Raw genomic sequence first — 18,599 nt, forward strand, 5'->3', positions numbered from 1 at the left:
AAAAGGTTTTAAATTGAGTTGTAAATAAATAATAATAAAAAATTAAGATACAAAACGAATGAATTCTGTCTATGTTAATAGAATAGCCCTTTCAAGTCTATTTTTTAGCAGAGCGCAAAACGGAAAAGACGAACAAAGGCTTATTTCCGCGATATAAACAAATCGGAAGCTTTCGATTCTTTTAATAAATCACCCCAAGTCCATTGAAAGGCTTCGAGGCAGTAATTTGATGGCCTCTTCGAATTAGCCCTTCAGGCGTTTTAACAACAAGGGATGAACGAAAGCAAAAACGCGTCTCATCGAAAACAAAAAGCACCGTATTGAATGTTAAAAACCGTGAATTAATTAGTGAGTTTTTAACCGACTTCCAAAAAGGAGGTAGTTCTCAATTCGGCCCGTTTCTTTTTTTTTTGCTGGTGAATTTATATTTTAGGTACCAAGCAATGACTACTTACACTAAAAAGTTTAAAATAAAAAAATATATTTAAAAAACCGACTTCCAAAGCCACTACAAAGTAAAAAATAACTTTTATATCTACACGTGTATGTATGTACTAGCTTCTGCCCGCGGCTTCGCCCGCGTGGCCTACAGGAAATAAAATGGCATTTTTTTTCAAAAACAAACATTATAACATCAGGACACGCACTCTGAACAGCACCGAATAACACATATAACCTTCCAACCCCCATTTCACTCCTTTAGGGGGGGGGTTTTCTCATAGTCGTTTCTTAGCTGATACCTAACCTCAAGAAAAAACCTACTTTCCAAATTTCAAGTCAATTATAATATCAATAATTAAAACTTTCCCATACAACCTTACATCCCCTATTCTACCACCCTTATGGGCGAATTTACCAAAAATCCTGAAACACGTATTTCTTCATTTGTGACCGAAAACCCAAATACCAATTTTCATGCAAATAACTTGACAAATGACGGACTTTCATACAAATTTCCATCCCCCATTTAACCCACTTAGGGGTGGAATTTCGAAAAATCCTTTCTTAGTGGATTCCTACTCTGTACGAAGAATAGACCCTCCAAATTTCATGTCTTTAGGACCAGCGGTTTAGGCTGTGCGTTGATATCTATGTCAGTCAGTCAGTCAGTCAGGACTTTGAATTTTATATATATATATAGATAGATAAAGTCGGGCGAGCATAATAAAAGAAACTAGAAATCAAAGCCTGAAGCTCGCCGGACTTCAACATGGTACAACACCATTACGTAAATTGTTTGAAATGCTTAGTTATCACACACTAGATGATGCCCGCGACTTCGTCCGCGTAGATTTAGGTTTTAAAAATCCAATGGGAACTTTTTGATTTTCCGGGATATGTCCTTCCCCGGGATTCAAGCTATCTCTATACCAAATTTCGTCAAAATCGGTTGAACGGATGGGCCGTGAAAGGCTAGCAGACAGACAGACAGACACACTTTCGCATTTATAATATTAGTATGGAGGAAAGTACAATCACGTTGGCAGCAATTGTATCTGAAATTATAATAAACATTTCATATGCATTGCATGAATTCCTGGCGTAACTCGGAGGCATGCTGCCAATTCCCTAACAAGATCGGCAGTAAATTGAAGTGCATACATACAAACAAGGTGCTGATTCAATAAGTGTTACGGACAGACGCGCAAATAAACGCTTTCGATAAATGATTGGAACTGACTGTTGAATTTTATTAATCGACGCTGAAAGAAAGGCTATTTAAAATAATTAATATTGATGGCAGGCGTTTCAGACATCAAATTAATTGACAACCTACTTAGCTCTGTACCCTTTTTTTGTGGGGCAATCATCTTGGATATCTACCACCGTGCCGGGGGAAGCACGGAGGTTAGGTATATCATTGACTAAACCCCCACAGTGTTCCACAAATCGCCTGGTGGCTAGGCTACGGGACCGAACACGTTGGCGCTACCCAGCTAGCCTGTTGAGTCAGACCCGCCTTTAGGACCACGTCAAGTTCCTATACACCGCCTGAGGTGCATGAGGAATACAAAGTTGCGCCTCCCGACTGTACCGCTAGTATAAGTTTTCAAAATAACGACTGTGACAACTGACAGTAGATTAGGATTTCAATGTGTAGTGTCAAACTCTGCCGGTATGCATTACCTAAGTATTAAGTAATTGTATACTAATTTAGTAATTTTATGAAAATACCTACAGTTCTTGAACCTCTAAATATACCTACATGTAAAAACAGTACTAAATAGCACACCTGTCAAGCAGTATATTACAAATTGATTCAATAAAATCGCTCATGTTAATTATTGAAAAATAAACAAAGCGTAAAGACCAATAACTTGGAAAACACAAACACGATTATGTAAAATGTCAATCACAACACTAAAGCAATGTTCTATAAATCTAACATGGCGCCGATCCGCTTACAGCGGTCTTAATTAATGCCTGCAGCGATTGAAGCCCCGGGCCTTTATCTTTTGATTGACCTGTCGTTCCATACATTATATCAGCGAAACACAGTATCGTCCAAAACAGTGCTTTCCAAAGCGTACCTCGTCCCATTGGACTTAAAAGTTGTTCAAATATTTTTTGGTATTGACATTTACGAAAATAACTTCAGAGCTCCAACACATATTATAGGGAGTTCTTTAAAAAGTCGCCATTTTAATGGACTACAAACTTATTGAGATCAGTTATTATGTTTCCCTACTTTAAAGGAGTTGAATCTAACAACGTTTTAAACCGTGAAGCTACGCCTTTAAATTAATGGTGGATTATCTATAAGGTATTAAAATTATACTTATTGTAAGGCGAAGCCTACTATTAGTTACAAAGTACAAATAGTAATAAGATTTTTTTCACTATTTCAGGTACTAGTCCTCTTAGACAAAATACGGCCAAAAAATCTTATAACAACATTGAAGGGACTATCATTATTAGGTTGCAAATGTTAACTGGTGTTAACTTTATGCTACAAAAACTTAGACATGGTTGAGACTTATATTTTGGTCAATAACCAACAACGACACGTCGCTATAAAATATGATGTTGTTATAAAAGGTTCTGATTGTACTAGGTAAATTTTACAATGTTTGAGAGCCGCTGCTCTATCGGAAATTGCGCATGCAATTTCGGTTCCATTGTCTTTTGATATACACGCTATATTGGCATAACGTTTGGCGGATTGATGAGCTTACGTAGTGAATATGTACAGTTGAATGTTGGAGATCAAAAAGGTACTGCATTGGCGTTAACTGGGAATCGTTATGTAGCCCGTTTGATTGGAAATTGATGCATATTGTTTTACGTGGAAGAAGGGGGAATTTTTTGTAGAAATAAATAAAAACTGTGACTGTTTTTCTTTATCATTCAGAAGTGAGTACGTGGGTACGCATCTACCCCAGATTTTACAAATGATGGACATATTAATTAAATTATATTTTATAACTTTAATTATTTAACTATGCTTAATTGGTCACTACATAGATCATAGGAAAAAGAGTCGAGATCGTCTGATTTGCATATATTTTTATCATTTTTTATGGCTACACACACACGCCTAAAATCTCCTAAGTATTTAGCAAATCTAGTAGTCATATATAGAGAAAAAATATTTCTGGTCTACGGTAATTTATATTTTTATCAAATGGAGTAAATTAACATGGAGCTTTCCTTATTCGATGAGTCATGCAGTTTTTTCAAGAACTGGCGAATCCTTACAAACGATCGTGTTGTTGAGTCATTCTGAAATAAATACCTGTTTTCATTTACTTTCTAAGAAGATTGGTCGGTTGAAGATTGATTCAGTAGTATTTTTTTTCGTTACATCCTACTAATGCACCACGATGCACCTAATTCAGATTTTACAGATATAATTTCCTGTTACTTATCTGTTTCCTATAAGATTTTTACATAAAAATGATTGAAATATAACATGAGCTCTGGTTCGAATTCTGCAAAAAAACAATATGATATTAGATGAGAGGGTCCAATAAGTGGTTTCAATTTTTGAATAAATGTTAAAAGTGACCCAGCCCTTTATGCCATTTTTAAATGCGAAACGGCGAAAACTGGCAATAACAATGAGTGTTCACGCATGAAACGAAATGCCCATGAATGTGAATGGTATAGTGACGACTGACGAGCTGAGTGGGCCAGCATTACACTTGCTAAGTGGGGCATTCATACGCATTTAACCACTTCGGGACAATTAGCGACGGCACCGATTGTGTGGATGCGAGACCGTAGAGAAGCAGACCTTATACGGGGTGGAATTAGAACGCTACCGAAAACTTAGCGCCTAAACACACTCCATTACCAATAACCATTTGCCTTATACTTGTAGTTTTAGTGATTTAGTATTTTTCAGACCAGCATTATATGTGTGGATATACTATTGGTTAGAAAGGTTGTAATAGTTAGATAATGGTTGGTTTGGGATCGGTGTAGGGGCGGAGGAGCCGATCTAGGTAGGGGTTAGGTTAGGTTGGCCTTGCCTAGTTACTTTTTTATATCAATAGTTTTACTAGTCGGTGATATAAATATTAGATCTAGTTATGGCGTCTCGTGCTCGTGCGTCTTCGTTACAATATTTAGCTATAACATTTTAGTTGTACTTGCGATTACAACCCTAATAGACCCTGTAAGCTTTATCTCCTACCTAATAGACCGACATTCATTATTCCTCCCATATAAAATACATGAAGTGGTTATATAAAGTCATTACCCTGCACTTACATCATTTCCAATGACAGTAATAATGCAATCACTATAGGTAGGTACTTGAACTTATAAACAACCGGTCCGCGTCAACTCAGGGAAACAAGTCTTTATGCTGTAAAATTACTTTCAGTGTAATTACAAGCTTATCGTTATTAATTTGACAGAGATATATTGGTAAAGAGTGAGGCAGTGAGTGACTTACGTTAGTAAGGCAAATTATTTTTCGATTTTGCAATATTTATTGAACAAATATCTGTAGGTATTAAAATTCAATTTGCATAGAACTTCTAAAGTGTTTGAAAGTGTTATTTTGTTTGTCTGATATTCGGTAAAAGGAATGAAAGAGTATTTTTTTTTTTTTTTTTTATTCAGATACAAGTTAGCCCTTGACTGCAATCTCACCTGGTGGTAAGTGATGATGCAGTCTAAGATGATAGCGGGCTAACCTGGAAGGGGTATGGCAGTTTTACTATATGGCAGTTATAGGTACTTATACCTCATTAATTTGTAGGTATTACCTACTATTAATGAACCAAGCCATTATATGGTCATTATCTTAGTAGGTAAGTATAAGCTATAACGAATAATATTAATAATTATATTGATGATAGGTGTATTGACTTGGTGAGGTCAAATCCACTACACCTACACTCTACAACTATCGAAAAACACTAGATGTTTCTACAGATAAATATTTAATATTTAAATATCTTCTAAAGTTCATACACGTGAAAATCAAACTGAGCATGTTCTACTTTATGAAGAAGAAACTAGCTTATGCTCGCGACTTCGTCCGCGTGGACTACATAAATTTCAAACCCCTATTTCACCCCCTTAGGAGTTGAATTTTCAAAAATCCTTTCTTAGCTGATCTCGCCTACGTCATAATAGCTATCTGCATGCCAAATTTCAGCCTGATCCGTCCAGTAGTTTGAGCTGTGTGTTGATAGATCAGTCAGTCAGTCACCTTTTCCTTTTATATATTTAGATAAATAAAGTTAAAATAATGTAGATACCTAAGCGTCTACGTTACGTCATTAGGTACGTTTTTTTCAAACTGTTACATTGTTATGATGGACTAAGGAGCCCGTGGGTGTCAGACCTTCGCTATTTTATAGTACGTAGGTATTGTCCCCAACACAGGGATGAACGATCAGCGACTATAAAGTTTGGATAAAGGTGTAAAAAATCTTACGTCAAAATATAAAGTCGTTTTTTTTTTTAATTTTCTTCGGAATAGTATAAGAAATCACGTCATGCATTGCCATACGCGTAGTATCGCGGCAGACACCCTTGTCGAGACACTAAGTGTCTAGAAAGGGTGTCAGTCTACTTTCAGACACATAAATTTTTTTACACCTTTATCACCTGTTATCTCCCAAAGCCACCTGCATGATCCAAAGTTCACAGACGCTGATCGTTCCTGCTTGTATTGGGGACAATAAGCAGATAAACTTTCAGCTTTTATAAAATAACGAAGGCCTGGCACTAGCTGGCTCTCTTTCTAAGACTATGGTGAGCGATAACGAGTACATAAAAATAGCTGTTCACATTTCCTTATACGGTTAGTGGACCGAATCAAAACACTTATTAGGCACACCATTATAGTGTCAGTAAAATCCATTACCCAAATAAGCAAGATCCCGCGGGATAAGGCGTCCGTTCCCATCCCTAGAGATGTCCAATCCCGAGACGAAGTTATTGTAATGAGTACGGTAGGGATATTTATGCCTCGCCATGCGTCCTGAATACGCAATAAGCGGTTTCAGACCCTTAACAGATTAAGAATATTGAAATACATCCATCGAACGCTGTAAAGGAAGTTGTTTACAGCAATCCTGTACTTTGCATTCAGTGTATCGTGCTTGTTTATTTCCGCGAACCTGCGCCTGAATATATTACGTGAAAATTTGGGTATTCAATAAGGGCTTGCTATAGAGAGTTTTTGTGTTGGTTTATTTACTGAGCAAACACTATTGATAGGGGAAGACTATTTGATTTGCAAAAAAAGTGTAGCGTTTCCTGTTTTTAGTATAATACGCGGCACTTATAAAGCTCTATATTTATATCGCTTTAAATTGATGTACTTACAGACTACAGATGTATTGAGCAGGTATATCTAATAGTATTTTGTCTCCAATAAAACTACGAGCTAATAACAAACCTAACAAACAAACAAAAATCTTAAACTGTCAAGTACGACAATATTCTCGTACCTACCTGCCAGAAAATAAAAATAGGAAAGCACCTTACATATTATATTTGATTCACCCATAAAAAATTATATCATCTAGAAATGAGACACTGCGAAGGTTTTTTATAGCGTAGGAGGTATTTAATAGCCTCGGAAACCATGAAATAGTACATTACATTCCAGGCCTGAAATATAGTGATTACTGGCCGAGTAGTATGGGAAGGCCGAGGCGAAGCCGAGGACTTCTGAAGTGATTTTGAAAGGACGAGGCGCAAGCCGAGTCCTTTTAAAAAATCACGAAGTTTCCCCAAAATACGCATTTTTTACACGACCATTAGGAGAAAAACCAGTTTTATTCGATTGATATATATATATCCAACTAGTATTTTGCTCGCTGCTCGAGCTGCTAAAGCAGCTCTCGAGGTCTATAATCGCCAGTTTGAATAATAAAAATTTTTGTATGAAAAAAAAAATTCCGCCATTTTGAATTTTTTTCCATCCATCGAGTAGACCTTCGGATCCTGATCATCTCTTGCCAAGAAACCGTTCTTCCATCTTTCATACCCTCCGAGATGGACGCCGACGAAATTTGTATGGCGGCCATCTTTTTTTCGGAATTTTAAAAAAAAAATCAAATTTTTGGCAATTGGATGAGGTTTCGAATGACATTTGGTCGAGCACCTCCCACCTATCTTCAATACCCTAAGCGTGCCCTTCACCCGTCTCCGAAATCCTCAATCATCAGCTCCCTCCATGTGTTGCCCTAAAGGAATCTTTGTCTTCTATACGAAAGTATTAGTGAAAAAAAAAAGTTTCATACAAAATTTTACAGGAGGAAATTTTTTGAAACTCTCGGCCGCCATCTTGTTTTTCCAATTTTTTTTACATTTTCTAAAAATTGTTTGCTAATATCTAAAATAACTCCAAGTTGTAACAAAATCGGTTGGAAAACAAAAAAGTTACAAAAGTCAGATCGGCCGCCATCTTGTTTTTCTGAAATGTCATAATTTTTCCCTACTCGAATCCCACTTCTGAACATATCTCCCATACATTATTATATCATTTTCTGTCTCTTTCTAGGAGAACAATTATGTCAATGAGTCAGTGAGTGAGTCAGTGAGTGGTAATTGAGCTATATATAGTATAACTAGTATTTTGCTCGCTGCTCGAGCTGCTAAAGCAGCTCTCGAGGTCTATAATCGCCATTTTGAACAATTTTAAAAAAGTCATACAAAAATAAATTCCGCCATTTTGAATTTTTTTTCAATCCATCGAGTAGACCTTCGGATCCTGATCATCTCTTGCCAAGAAACCACTCTTCCATCTTTCATACCCTCCGAGATGGACGCGGATGAAATTTGTATGGCGGCCATCTTTTTTTCGGAATTTAAAAAAAAAATTCAAATTTTTGGCAATTGGATGAGGTTTCGAATGACATTCGGTCGAGCACCTCCCACCTATCTTCAATACCCTAAGCGTGCCCTTCACCCGTCTCCGAAATCCTCAATCATCAGCTCCCTCCATATGTTGCCCTAAAGGAATCTTTGTCTTCTATATGAAACCGTGATTGAAAAAAAAAAGTTTCATACAAAATTTTACAGGAGGAAATTTTTTGAAAATCTCGGCCGCCATCTTGTTTTTCCAATTTTTTTCACTTTTCTAAAAATCGTTTGCTAATATCTAAAATAACTGCAAGTTTAAACAAAATCGGTTGGAAAACAAAAAAGTTACAAAAGTCAGGTCGGCCGCCATCTTGTTTTTCTGAAATGTCATAATTTTTCCCTACTCGAATCCCACTTCTGAACATATCTCCCATACATTATTATATCATTTTCTATCTCTTTCTAGGAGAACAATTATGTCAATGAGTCAGTGAGTGAGTGAGTGAGTGGTAATTGAGCTATATATAGTATAATATAATAATTACAATAAAAGTTCGTATTTATGTTCAACGTTTAATACACTTGGCTAGTTACTACCCTACTTGCGATATAGCGTTCCGGTACGATGCTGTGTAGAAACTAAAGGGGTGTGAGTTTAATAAAAACTGCCATACCCCTACCAGATTAGCCCGCTTCCATCTTAGACTGCATTATCGCTTATCACACCAGGTTAGATTACAGTCAATGGCTAAGTTTTATCTATCTAAATAAAAAATAAAAAAAATCAATCAAAATTACCTTTTCATATACCTACGTATTGCTTGATAATAATTAATTTGTAAACAATGTTTAAAAGTCAAATAAAAACGTATTTTTAGTATTATTTTGAAGTTTTAACAAACTGTATTATAAGTGGCGTGTAATGAACACTGACCTCGACATAGATATCGAAACTACATTTTCAGCGCAAATGCGTCCGTGACTGGGCGACATCAAACTTTTAAATATTTTGTAAAGTTCATTTTATCAATCGTATAGATTGATAAAATGAACTTATACTATACTATACTAATACTAATATAATAATGAAACGTTTGTCAGTTTGTTTGTAGGAAGTAATCTATGGAACTACAGAACCGACTTTGAAAATTCTTTCACCAGTTGTAAGCTACATAATTCTTGAGTGACATAGGCTAGCTTTTCAAGGCCCATCCGTTTCATCTATTTTGACGGAAAGTACAGAGATAGCTTGCATCCTGGGAAAGGGCATATATTTCTTTTTTCCCAAAAACAAAGAGTTCCCATGGGATTTTGTTTTAAACTTAGGTTTTAAAAATCGCATGGGATCCACGCCGATGAAATTTCCAGTGTTATCTATTTAGAGCAGAGATAGTTGGCATCCCAGAGATGCCAGATATAGGTATAGGCTTATTTTAATCCCGGAAAATCAAAGAATTCACGCGGGACACTACGATTGAACCGATTTGGCTGAAATTTGGATAACCCTGAATTAACACATAGGCTTATGAGTTCCCGCGGGATTAAAAATATTTTTATCAATTTTACGGTTTTACAATAAAATATTAGTGAATCAAAGAGCCATATTAAATGGCTACAGCTTGTTGCACTTGCATGCACTACTTAAAAAATAAAAAAAATTCACAAGTGCGTTGACAAAAGCCAATTAAACAATGTAACTGGTGAAAATCGAGATTGTTTTTCGTGAAACGCTTTCACTTCGAGCGGCATGAAAAACACGCAAGTATCTTTTTTGATATAGGTATAGGTAGACTATTGTGATTGATACAAAACAAATAATTCAAAGCAGCTAGTTACTATCTGTAATAATTATTTCATTATACTTAATTCAACGCTATTTATTTCTTTCAAACATTTTTTTACAAACAAATTATAACGGAACTGTAATTATTGTAAAGGAAATCAAAACTATTTATTCAATTTCTGAAGATATAAAAAGTAAGTGATAAATAAAAGTAATCTACTTGACTAAAGCCAAAGATGCTGGCAGCACTACCCCTTTGGATGGCCAAACTAATTCTTTGGCCACTCTAAGGTCTGCACCCCAAAAGGCACAAATATGAAGCGCCCATCAAGGTTTTCATACTTACACCTCTTGGCGCGTTCGAAAACAGTATTGCAATAGTGCAATTATAGTGTAACGTGGAATTGTAGTTCTATTCTATTTTCGTCCCTGAGCAAAGGAGCCATATTATAGATACATGCATTATTTTTATCGGTAAGAAGACAGTCTAAGCCTACTACAAGTAGGTGCATAGTAGTGATGTTCCGGATATCCGTATCCGTATCCGTATCCGCGGATATCCGCGTGAAAATAAGGATCCGTATCCGTATCCGTTACTTTTTTAGCGGATCTTTTACCTTATTAATTTTTAATAGGTACATAGATTAAATTCTATTTTAAGGTGATAGGTAGCAATAAAATACTATTAAATAATTCAACAACCCACAACAAAGAATTAATACAAACTTTATTGCTGCCCAGTGTAACACTAAATTATAAACAAAACAAAAGAAAGGCCCGTGCAATGCAAGTCGAAACATGTCCTGCCACGCAAAGCGTCAAGTGGCGTCAATTATCGTTTCAAGGTTACGCACACCGACACCGATTGAGATTGAGATCCGTATCCGTATCCGTATCCGCGGATCTACATTTTTAATGATCCGGCACATCACTAGTGCATAGTGATAATATAATAGTAGTAATAATATAATAATAGACTACATACCTATCTAATAGCATAGAGTATCGCAAATGATGTTAATCCGGCTTTACGTACAATTGTGAGTCATTTCGCTTTCTGTCAAAGGAGCAACGAAGTGAAGAATTTCTATCTGGAGCAGCTGCGGACAGTTAATCTGTTATTGGTAAATTGTCTTGTGTTACTGTCTCGTGACGAGCCACTGAATTTAAACCGCAATTATTGTATTAGAACGATAGACGAGTTGGTAAACTTCCTTTGAGATGTATTTATCTTTAATCTTCTTTAATAAAATGGCGGCAAATGTGTGATTTTTTTAAATCTATATAGACTTGGCTGCAATCAGACTTGCTGGCAAGTGATGATGCAGCCTAAGGTGGAGCGTGATTCACTAGGAGGAGGAGGAAAGGAGATTGTCCATTTTCTTAGGAGCTTTGAGCGTCCCCCCAATATAATTGTTATGTCATCATGGTTTTAATTTTATTTTGTAGACAAATAATTACCTTTTTATATTCTGCAAACGATTTCCCCTAGTTATAAAGAAATCTTATTTTTTATGTTGCTGATATTGAGGTTATATTTAATTAAAATACTTCTTCAAAATAAATGGATGTTTACGATTCTTACTGTAATTGTAGTTCAATGATATGGTGAAAGAAAAGTCGTAGTAAAACAAATAGGTAATCGTAAAAAATAACATATTTCTTCAAAAAAATTTAAGTTTTGACACGACACCACAAAAGAGGGTTCACGGGCGATCTCCAAAGTGTAGTCCACGCGGACAAAGTCGCGGGAATAAGCTAGTTTTTAAATAAGAGCGTGGAGAAAAGTTTTTACTCCTCTTCGAGGATGTGCATGTGTCAAATTCAACAAATGTTCTAGAAAGTGAGAATGCAGCTGAAAAAGCCACGGTCTAGCGAACACGACTGCATGAACGTGTGGTAGATACTAAACGCTCGGCGAGACTAGCGAAGTCGTCCGTGCGTTTGTTATGCTAATTTTACCTGAACAAGGTACATACATACGTTTGCATTTATATGTCATTAGCTTTTCGGCTAAAAATGCAATACCATTAAGCTGACGGTTTTGCATATTCTATGTAAAAGCGTTCTATAGAGCCTAGACTGTGAAAACACGGAACAATTCTAGTACCTACTTAATTATTATAGTATAATGTTGATTATAGTATAAGTGTTATGAAAAAAGGAGTAGCGAAAACTGTGATGTCAGAGAGAAAATATGTCTTCCAATTAAGACATTTGCTTGTTCATTACTCAAGGACAAGGCAACGCAATTGGCAAGTTAGTTTCAGAAATTCCTCTAGGTCCCGGTCCTCTGGTTCGCTATATAATCCACAGAATAATATCATGATCGTCGGCTCGCTTCAGAGCACGGGTCTCCCCTCAGAGTGAGAAGGGGCTTGGCCATAGTCTACCACGCTGGCCATGTGCGGGATGGCAGACAGATTGACAGAATAATATAATATTATAAAAATAAGGCTTTGATGTGATTCTACAGTACCTTTGAGTATGTATACTAAAAAAAAGCGCATGTCAAAACTCAAAACAAGTGCATAGGAAAGTGAAATGCAGCTAAAAGGCTATGGTCTACATGACGATGATACGTCACGACTGCGAAATGTCATTGCTTTCATTTGTCATGCTAATTGCCCGCGATACCTGGGGTGCATCCCTACGACAAAAATACGAAACCTTCTCTTTTTGTGTGGTCCTTTAAAATATGCACAGTATTCTGAAGTTCAACATTTAAATACATAGGTATAAGTATAGGTAAAGTTAAATGTCGAATCGCCGGATGTAAATAGAAACAGAATTGTTAGAGACTACCAGACAGGTATTTTCTAATTGATAGGTACTTACACAATATTATGTACTACGAAGCGGTGATAGCTTAGTGGTTAAAATGGAGGTTCCTATTTGGAAGGTCCAGAGGTCCGAGCACTCACCTCAAACTTTTTGTGGTTACGTATTTCAGCGGGGAGAGAGTTCCAGAGTTTCACAGTATTTTTTATAGTGATTATTTTTAATAACTTACTAGTAGTTAGTCAAAGTAGAGGCCTCGTACCGTTTAAAAATCAGGTATGTGATAATTTGCTATAATTTCCTAAAGGAGGAAAACCAACAGTAATCAAACATAATTGCAACGGTACTACAAGTTCACGTGCTGTTAATTGATTATTAAATTTTCGAATCTGTAGAGGAGAGCGATTGAAATTGATTCAACTACTTAGAACCTCGTTCCTTGTTCTGTCATTTTTAGGTTCCCCTTATTATTATAAACTCTTACTGATGATAGGTAACTACTTTTTACAGGGAGTGATTGCTATCCGTTGTAACCTGTTATGAGTAAACGAGTAGCTCAGGTTAAGAATTTTCCAATTAAAGATTACTTCAGATGATAGGGATAATAGCATAACGTGTTCTTGCAGATACGAGACGCTTACAATTTTTTTATACCTACTAGACTAGCTGATGCCCGCGACTTGGATGCTCCGTAAAATCACAGAGTTCCCAAGGGATTTTTAAAACCTAAATCCACGCGGGATTAAGGTTTTTAAAAAACCCGTGGGAACTCTGTGATTTTACGAAGCCTATGTCGCTCTCCAGGCTTTTAACTATACCCATGCAAAAAATATCGTTGCAACGTATCGTTGGAACAACGCGTTGCTCTATTGCGACGTGATTGAAGGACAAACCAACAAACAAACACACTTTTACATTTAAAAATAAATACAAATAGTATATTGAACGGAAACTTTCCATTAGCTTTCAAACATTTTCTATATAATACGGGTGATATTATTCGCGGAGCAACACTTCTATTACAAATCACATGAAATAAAATTGCCGTCATATGACATAAAGTACAGCGAAATACACTCTGCATCGACTGCATAATACGAAATTGGACACAACATTTCTTGACAAATCACATCGTCACATCGTTGCAAAGCAGTCTAGAAGTTTTACATTTTGAGAAAGTTATCTCGTGGAGTGACAAAGTACTCATAAGAAATGAAGGTTCCGTTCACGTTCGTAACTAATTTTTCGTAAAGGAGATTGATTAAACATGGGCTCATTTTGAATCAGACTCAAACTGGTGTTAAAAGGTAAGTTTTATTTTTTCCTTTAAATTAGTGTCGTTTGACGTTTCAACGGGCTGTAACAGCCGTACTCGCTTAATCGTTACTTAAGTTTAGTTAAAACGAGACGGAGCTAAGTATATCTCTCACATAAATCTGTCTCGTTTTAACTCAATCTTAAGTAACGATTAGCGACTCTGAGTACGGCTGTTAGTATCCAAAGACAATAATTGCGAAACATACTTGGAATTAAATAATCTCATAATAATAATCGTACACGAATCTATGTCATTTAATCTACCTTTCTTAAAATACAGACATACAGAGTAATAAATAAATAATAATATTATATAACCATTAACTATTGTGTCCTAGGTCTATTTTAAACATACTATAACATATTCCGAGCGAGTGAGATGATTTTTTTTTACTTTTATAACATATTTTTATCGTATAACGAGATAACGTTTTGACTAAATATGATATTATCCACTATAGGTAGACCGCAATACACGTCCCATTCGTAACATGAAATCGTTTTGTTGTCGGCAAAATAACAAACACAAGCCGCTGCAAATCGATGAGTGAAAGTCTAAACAATTTTACGGCGCCATGATTACGAATTTTACAAACAATTTTTCTATTATAGTACACGCATCACTGCAGTAGAACGCCAATTTAGGCTTTATTGTATTTTCAACACAGGGTAAAAGTGAAAAGTGTGCGAGTCTGACTCGCACACGAATGGTTCCGTATCATTAGGTATATAATATAAAAACGAGCAAAAAATATATTTATTTTATTCCGTTGTAAGTATTTATTGTCATAGCGGCAACAGAAATATCTACATCATCTGTAAAAATTTCAAGTGTCTAACTATCACGGTTCATAAAACACAACTTGATGACAGACCGCTAACAGACGGACGGCGGAGTCTTAGTAATAGGTCCCGTTTTACCCTTTGGGTACGGAACCCCAAGAAAAGTGCGTATAATCGTACGTCGGTCTTTACGTACGTAGGAAGTTAAACCAAATTCGTGCCGGATTTAATTTTTTGAAAATCAGTCGGTTTTTATCATACTTAATATTATGTAGTAGGTACGTCTAACTATTTGGTACCACCCTGTACCTCCTTATTAAAAGATGGCGGCTTCAAAACAGCTCATCCATCTCAGCTGCAGGTGGCTGCAGTGCCTAATGAGTTTTTAATACTCGTAAACTGCCAAACTTCTTCTAAATGGTTCATTTACCATCAGATGACATCACAACTGAACGCCAATTATAATTGAGGGTTATTCATGGGTTACCTGTGCTAGAGAAACTAAAGTATGTCATCATCATCATGATCAACCATACGTTTTGGCCATAGTCTACCACGCTGGCCATGTGCGGATTGGTAGACTTCACACACATTTGAGAACATTATGAAGAACGCTCAGGCATGCATGCATCTCTTCACGATGTTTTTTCCTTCACCGTTAAAGCAAGTGATATTTAATTATTTAAAACGCACATAACTCCGAAAAGTTAGAGGTGCGTGCCCGGGATCGAACCTCCGACCTCCTCCGATTAGAAGGCGGACGTCCTAACCGCTAGGCTATTACAGCTTGTAATAAGTATGTAGTTTATAATAATAAATACATATAATATATTTTACAGCTACCATAGTTAATTATGTGCAATTGTTTTTAAAGTGCCGGTTGCAGACAATAAGATTGCATAACACAATGGCATTCATAGGAAACATGCGCTATTAGATAATCTTTATTGTTACAGAAACAAATGAGTAAGTGTGTGTAAGTTATCCAAAGGAACTAGAAACTTAGCTCCATTGTTTAACATATTATAGAATAGCAAAAATGTTTAAAACGGATCCATTAGGAAAATTATCTTGATATTAATAGAATTAACTACGCTTAATAAATTGGTATTTACGCATAGTAATCCTATAGTAGGTAGAATGAAAACAACAAATGGAATAAAAATTTAAGTAAGTATGTTTAACAATGCGTGGTAGATAATAATGTATCATCAACCTTGAGTCGTTGTTCATTGCTAGTAGAATAAGGCCGTATATACATTGCTTATGCTTATACATCATGCTGAAACTTGATTGGAACAAAACTCTAACTCTGGTAGAAAAATTGCTGTAACCGCGTTAGGTACTTCCACAAATTAATACTTGTCTTACACCGTTCATTGGATGAATGATACCATAATTATTTTATGAACAGTAAAGTTCTAAGATTGAGATGATATTTATTGAACGCAATTTTAAATTTTTAACGTGATTTGGGATTCATATTACAAAATAATAATTATTAAAACTGTGTTAAATTAACAAGAAACCAGGTATTAAATCAAAACTTATTAACACTGACTCCTACGTACGCTTTAACTCGTGAACTGTTGAGCAACTAATTGTTCTTCTTAATAAACACGAGGCTTGATGCTTTGCTGAGAACAGCTATTGTTTGTTAGCATCAAATTTAGCAAAGTTTAAAATAATAACTACATACTACCTCTAATTAAAGAAATTAAATATCACTTGCTTTAACGGCGAAGGAAAACATCGTCCGGAAACCTGCATACCGTTGTATTTTCCATAATGCTCTCAAAGGTGTGTGAAGTCTGCTAACCTGCATATGGCCAGCGTGGTGGACTATGGCTTAACCATTCTCATTCTGAGAGGAGACCCATACTCAGTAGTAAGCCGGTAATGGGTTGATCTTGATGATGATGATGATGATGACTACCTCGGATACGGTTATTCAAAATGCTGTGTAAAAAACCAAGAAATATTTGCTAACTCAATCATTCCCTTGAAAGTACCTACATCAGCGTACGTATAGATAGAAAGATAATCTTTGACGAAGATGAAGTAATAATCTCAGTAAATTCTATGTTAATCCTTTCCATTGAAAGAATCATAGTTCTCGAAGACGATAGGGAGAAAAGTCGAGCGAGGGTGATAGCGTCAGTGACGACGAATTATTATGGAACGATAAAGTCAATCCTTACTCCCTAGATAATAAAAAGGCAAAGTACTAAGAGACAGATTATTGGGCATCGTCTTATCGAGCAACTAACTCCGGCCCCAAATTAAGTGGATGAGAATTATGGTCCAACTTTCTACTCACCACGAATAAAAGATAATGAGGAATCCGATTAGATAAATACGGGAACGTTCAGTGCCAGCCAGCTATTGACTAATCAGAAACTTACGCAAGAAACTGATTCACCGCTGACCATTTACTTTTTGAAATACCATTGCTATTGGTATAAATGGTAAACTAGAAATCAAAACACCTATAGATGTAAAAGTATCAAAGAAATAAAATTTTAAACTAAACTTAAGCGATCTGCAAAAGTAAACGAACAAAAGCTGGAGAGATTATTAAATCATTTTCTCGTGTTCCAGGAATTATATCTCTATTGAAATAAAATTCAATCTTTATTAGATTCTCGAAACCAATGTTTGTTAAACGTTTTGAGCTAATAAAAGTAATATTACGAGAGAGAGGGATCCACCGAACGGGAGGAAATGAAAGCGACGAGAGAATGAAATTGGAAAACTTGTTACAAAATTACTTGAGATGAAAAAGAAAATAAATAAGGCCTAGTAAAAGTTAGAATTGCGTGCTACGCTTAGCTGATTTCCTTTACCTAGATAGGTAGGTATTATTTTCTTGTGCACGTCATATCTACTTACATCTAACATATAAATCATATTTATAAATCTCCGTTTATTTTTCTTATACTCTATAGTTACTTTCATTGAATTTATAACCATTCAGTTAGGTATCTTGATCAAATGTCTGCTTCAAAACAAGTCTTTGTAATTTATTATATTAAATATTTATCATTTAAAACTGGATAAAGTTAAATTATTCTAAGCCTACCTTTTGCTCCAGTTTCCGATCTCAGCGTAGCGACGGCCGTTAGAACATCCGCTTCTCCTCACTTCATTTCCTTTGAGCGTCTGCACAGAGTTCCCGTTAGGTGTTAATATTCCGTTGGAAGCACTGTTGTTGTTACGTTCCCTGTTCCTGGGGAAAGTTCCTGTCCCGGAGCGAAATGTTCCAAGATGAGGCGCCGGTTCATCCAGCGCGAACTGTTGAAGTGGAAGGGTTACATTTCCGCTCCAACTCTTTCGGTTTACGGAGAAAGTTTTGAACGTTCTGTTGCCATTCGTCGGCGATGGCGCAGCCCCGCAGAAGCTGCTTCGATTGTGGCTGTTCTTGATGAAGGCGCTATTTTGTAGCGATATCTGAGGCTTGATGGGCACCAGCGGTGACGCCTGGTCAATAGACATCGTACTTTTTATAAAAGCAGACGTTACCTACGTTTTTCTATCTACATTTTTGTCTGTAAAGGAAGGAAATTTAATCTATTAAAAAAGCGCACCTATTTAACATGTTAACCTTGAACGAAATCATCAACATAGTTGCTGTAATTAGTCGTACAAAAAATAAAAC

The 18,599-nt window shown here is 36.1% G+C and overlaps 1 protein-coding gene across 9 annotated transcripts in view; it reads right to left on the minus strand.

Moving 5' to 3' along the window:
* spri (Src homology 2 domain-containing protein sprint) overlaps positions 1-18,599 on the minus strand; it is a 253,910-nt gene that overhangs the window by 114,706 nt on the left and 120,605 nt on the right. For 5 of the 9 annotated variants that reach the window (XM_034977084.2, XM_034977089.2, XM_034977087.2 and 2 more), the window contains exon 2: positions 18,024-18,489. The exons of the other annotated variants lie outside the window; for them this stretch is intronic. In XM_034977084.2, the coding sequence (XP_034832975.1) occupies positions 18,024-18,436 (413 nt within the window). In that variant the 5' untranslated portion in view covers positions 18,437-18,489. The remainder of the gene's footprint in view (positions 1-18,023; positions 18,490-18,599) is intronic. 9 annotated transcript variants of the gene reach the window in all.

The sequence above is a fragment of the Maniola hyperantus genome, chromosome 16 (genome assembly GCF_902806685.2).
Source record: "Maniola hyperantus chromosome 16, iAphHyp1.2, whole genome shotgun sequence".
Taxonomy (NCBI): domain Eukaryota; kingdom Metazoa; phylum Arthropoda; class Insecta; order Lepidoptera; family Nymphalidae; genus Maniola; species Maniola hyperantus.